The sequence below is a fragment of the Amphiprion ocellaris genome, chromosome 9, assembly GCF_022539595.1.
Source record: "Amphiprion ocellaris isolate individual 3 ecotype Okinawa chromosome 9, ASM2253959v1, whole genome shotgun sequence".
Classification (NCBI taxonomy): Eukaryota; Metazoa; Chordata; class Actinopteri; family Pomacentridae; genus Amphiprion; species Amphiprion ocellaris.
In genome coordinates, this window is record NC_072774.1 from 10,103,025 (window position 1) to 10,107,851 (window position 4,827).

The following is a 4,827-nucleotide window of genomic DNA, read 5'->3' on the forward strand; positions in this document are numbered from 1 at the left end:
TGTGTCAGTGTTTTAGTCAAAGCTTCTCACATTTAATGAAAGCATGCAGTTTACGGTGGCCACGTGACAATACACAACTCTGACTGTGCGAATGTTGAAGCAGCTCAGATAATGACCACTTTAAACTAAACTGCACCCCTCAGAACCAAAGATTAAAATGTCAACAATCATTATAGGCCAAAGTTAACATAAAATAACCACAATACAAAAAAACTGGGGTTTTTCCTTTTTTTAATCTCACAAAAATGAATGCTTCTCTTCCTGAAAAGAGAGACAGGGTAATCTAGAAAACACTGAATGCACAGTTCTCACTTTACAGATGTTTTTAGAATGTTTCATGCTTCATTTTAGGCACTTGGAATTATGACAACATTCCCTTTCTGAACAACAAAATACATCTTTGGTCCAAGCATGTAATTTTAAAAAAATAAAGCCAGAGTATGAAAATAACACCAGCTTCAATGTTTGTTTCCTCAAAAATGTATTTTTGACATATATAAAGTGTTTAAAGACTTCTTTTTTTTGTTGTTTAATACTTAAATAAGATACTGTTGCTACATCTCAAAATGACCAGCAATCTTATAGATGTTTTTGCAAGAGAGTGACAAAATTAATGTGTCGGCTCAATCAGATGTCCAGCAGTACAGGATTGTTTCAATCAAGTCACATTTGGCAAACATGGGTTTCTTTCTCGTGTGTTTTCAGTCCATTTTCTTTCGAAAGAGCGATGGTGCCCTTCTCTTCAGCTACAGGGCAGCCACGTCTGATACGAAGCGCTGCACGGCGACACCTGCGGCGGCTGAACGTGTGCAATATAGTAATTACTGAAGTTGATGTCCTGCACGTACGGCGCCGGCTGGTAGTAGCACGTGACATTCGTGACATTGGGGATGGCGTTCTGCTCAGCCAGCACCTTCAGCGCCAGCATGGAGATGAGGCTGAGCGTCTGGCGCCGCTCGTGGCCCATCAGACACACGGTGCTCTCGTTTACTACGTGGTGCAGAGTCATCAGGCACTCGTACCGTTTGTGCTCCATGCCGGCAAAGTGGTTCTGCAGATATGCCTCCAGCTTCCTCTGCTGCTCGCCGATGTCGGAGAAGTCAATGAAGAAGCGCGAGCACATGTAGCGCTGCATCTGCTTCATGTCCGCATCCGAGGAGGGCCTGAACCCTCGGACCAGCAGGTGGCAGTACTTCAACAAGCCGCCCCCTCTGATCTCTTCGGGGCTGCGTGTCGCTATGGTCCTCTGACACAGGTGCTCCATAGCCTCCTTGAAGTCCCCGTACACGCTCTCCCCGATCACGGTGGGGTGGAAGCTCTCGGACATGGGCGTCTCCGAGCAGCGGTCGAACAAGAGCAGAGAGTCGAGGCAGATCTGGAAGGAGTCCACGCTGAATTCAAACTGTCGCCGTAAAGAGTCCACAAACTTAAGCTCCACATTCTTGCCCGTGTTGTTGGACAGCGATATGAGGCTCCAGCGGTCCGTGTCGTTACAGACTTTCACCAGTTTCTGTACGTAGGCCTCTTTCAGGGTCAGCGCCGTGATGCGCTCCTTCGAGACCCCGACCGGCAAGAAGTCCAACAGGCAGTCCAGGACGACGTCTTTCACAAGACGGAAGGCCTGGTCATCTTTCAGCGACACACCGAAGATCAGGTCCAGGTCCTTGTAGCCGAGTCCGGTGTCCTGATGGAGCACGTGGCTGGCGGCCGAACCGTTCAGCCTCACGTCCTTCACACAAATGCCTCGCTCTTCCAGCCTTGCTCGAACCACCTGGACAAGGAGGACACAGACACACAATGTATTTATAAATTTATAAGGCTTTTCTTTTAGGAAAATTAAACTGTAGAATGATACACATCTCAAGTCAGTTGAAATATGTCCAAACAAGCTCCACATGGGCCTAGTGCAAATCAATAGTCTGTGAAGGCACAATCAATACCACTGCTCACTAAAGTCCATTTCATCGCCATCAGCATCAGTCTGAATGAAACCTTAAGAGTTCAAAAATAGCTGCAAAGATGACAAGTCTGCTCTCCAGGTCCATCTCCCTGTGCGTCAGATTGTCTTATCTCATCAAAGTCACAAGATTTATACTCCTGATCTGTAACTAAGTCTGTGCAGGATCACAAAAAATAAAAAACACTTCAGGCTAAAAGGCAGAACCTCAGGTCACTAAGGGTCAGAAGAGTTTCCTTCCTCTGTTCCTGTGACCTGCAGAATCTTTAAACACAGTACTCTAGTCCCTGGATGATCTACAGTTGGACACATCACTGATAATAGGTGCAAAAGGAGGCACGTCTCAGTCCTGAAATAAGATGTTGAAGATAAATTTAGCCAAAGGGAGATGTGACATGAAAATGATCTTTAGTGGAACCTAGTGACTCTCATATCTAGCAAGTCATTTGAGCAGTTTGTCATGTTAATTCAGTGTCTGTCAGTTGTACCACGCTGTGAATTTGTGTCCACTAGTATTGTAGTCCACATTTTCTACTGAGCAAATACGAACCCCAGACAATTGAAACCTTAAAACCCAGCAGCACAAATGAGTCGTTACACACTCGCGCCAATCCTAAATCTGCCTGCTGGCACTGACCTGTCAGATTAGCGTCCGTTAACTCGCTCTCCCATGGTGATCAGATAACATGACGGCTCTATTTATACATACTGGGTCAGGTCTATGAACGAGCAAACATTTGAGTCAACCCTCTCTCCGGTACAGGAACAAAATTATAATTTGGGCAGGGAGAGCCTTGTAATCAATGAGCCATAAAGTGCTGCAGATTGGGTTCAAATTCCAATCAGCCGCAGCAGCAGCAATAATGTAGCTTTTGAGGAGATCTGTCCAAATTTATGGTCAAACCTGCAGTAAACACCTCATACATGCTTGGAAACCTCATCCAATCTCCTTTGTTAAGCAAAAATATGAACAAAAGGTACTAAAGAAGTTGCATAACTGCTTCATTCATGAGCTCTGACATCTGACCTGTGAAGCAATTGAGGATTGGCAGGTAGCTGCTATCTTAATCTGAGGTTACAGCCCCATAACTTGTTGGACTGCATTGCTTCATGATGCTGCAGGGGATGCTCGCAGCCCGTTTATCCCTCTGAACCTGCAGCAGGACAAAGGTCTGCACTCTCACTCATAACTCCTGTGATTAATAACACCCACCAACGTCACCAAAACTCAATATAACTGTCAGTGCAAGAGATTTATGAGCGATCGATGTTCATCCTTCCATTAAATGAGTCTATGTGGCAGATGGCTGATTTGAACGACATAAAAAAATTATACAGGATTTCTACAAATCCTGAGGAAACACAATAAGTTTAATGGAGCGTTCATCTTTCCACAACTCTGAGCTTCCACGTTGCTTGCAATTTGAACATGTCAAAGTGTAAATGAAATGGAAAAATCCTGCACTAGCTGATAGATACGTGCATTTGGCAATTCTGACATGCCATTTTCTTTGCACTTTAATGCACAGCCAACTATCCAGGGTCACCGCAGGGGGAAGTGAAACGCAATCCAGCCAAAATGCTCAGAAAGAAGGCTGGAGGAGTAGAGGAACTTTGGCATCTGTGTTTTTCATGTATACAGCAGGTCAAACCGGAGAAGCTGTACGGGTCAGTAAATTCCTTACTATGTGTCTCCAGGCTGCTTTTTGAATAATGGTGGACGCAGGGACGGATAAACAGGAAGAACGTCTTTTCATTTTGAGCCTGTGACTTTAGATTACATTAAACCTGTATATCAAAGTTAGGGAGAAGAATTGAGACAAGAATGTTTCTTTAAGATGCAAAAATCAAGCTTGAACCAAAATGATCAAACAGAGGGAACAAAATTATGATGGCAAATGTCATGGAAATAATTAAATAAGTAAAGATCCAAGGAGTATGTGGAGGGTAAATTCTGAACAGAGCTCTAAAAGTGAAATTTGGAGACCAGCAGAGGTCGTTGAGGGGTTTCCTGGGAGTTCAAGAAATAGAAATTAATGTTGAATTTTGGCATTTAGTATGAGGAAATGTCCACCTATTCTATATTTAAATGTGCATTCAAAGAAAATACTGTTAAGTATTTCTGACTATGCATTTAAGAGAAAAAATGTGGAATCCTGGAATAAGAGGAGAGTTTTGAGTGTTTTTTCAGTGCTGCTTTGTACCTGGACAATCTGCCGGGGTTGCACGGACAGAGTGGGGAAGTTTCCCCGGCCGTGGATGGGAACAGCCTCCCCCAGGATCGAGTCCAAACGCTGCACCTGATCCCAAGACAGCACACAGAACCTCCTATCCCCAGACATGGCAATGATATCAATTTTTTTTTAAAATCCCCCCCAAAAAGAAAAAGGAGAAACGAGTAGTAAGACGACTGAAATGCTTTTCTCCCAGCTCAGCTCTGGATCTTCTGTCTTCAGCTCAGGAAAGAAAAAAGAGAATAAAAAGTAATAAGCCAGATATTCCAAAGAGGCAACGGAGAGAGCAGGTCCTGGTATTGATCGTGAAGGAAAAATTTTAAAAAGTGTAGTCTCAAGTTGGGATCTGCAGCTTCGTCCTCCGGTGCGCGCCGCTGAAATCCGGTCAGTCTGCAAAGAAGCGATTCATAAGGAAGGTCCAGAGGGTTTAAAGGCTCCGTATTAGCATGAGAGCTGTGATTGGCTGCTGAGTTTGGTCATTGATTATGGACGCCTTGCCTGCAGGAACAGCCTCCTGCGATCTGCGCAGCTCTGCAGCCTCTCTGAGTTTTCCCACAGACAGAGCTTTTACCGTCCAACCATCACTGCGCCGCATCTCATATTAGAAAAAACTAGTCATTGGCGTCTGATTGATGT

General features: G+C 44.5%; 1 protein-coding gene across 1 annotated transcript; it reads right to left on the reverse strand.

The window, feature by feature from the left end:
- Window positions 1-214: 214 nt before the first annotated feature.
- tent5ba (terminal nucleotidyltransferase 5ba) lies at window positions 215-4,598 on the reverse strand. The gene is made up of 2 exons (XM_023265903.3): window positions 4,162-4,598; window positions 215-1,771 (listed from the first exon to the last, which is right to left on the reverse strand). Exons 1-2 carry the CDS (start codon window positions 4,297-4,299, stop codon window positions 743-745), a joined length of 1,167 nt encoding a protein of 388 aa, XP_023121671.1. The 5' UTR covers window positions 4,300-4,598; the 3' UTR covers window positions 215-742.
- Between the last annotated feature and the right edge of the window lie 229 nt (window positions 4,599-4,827).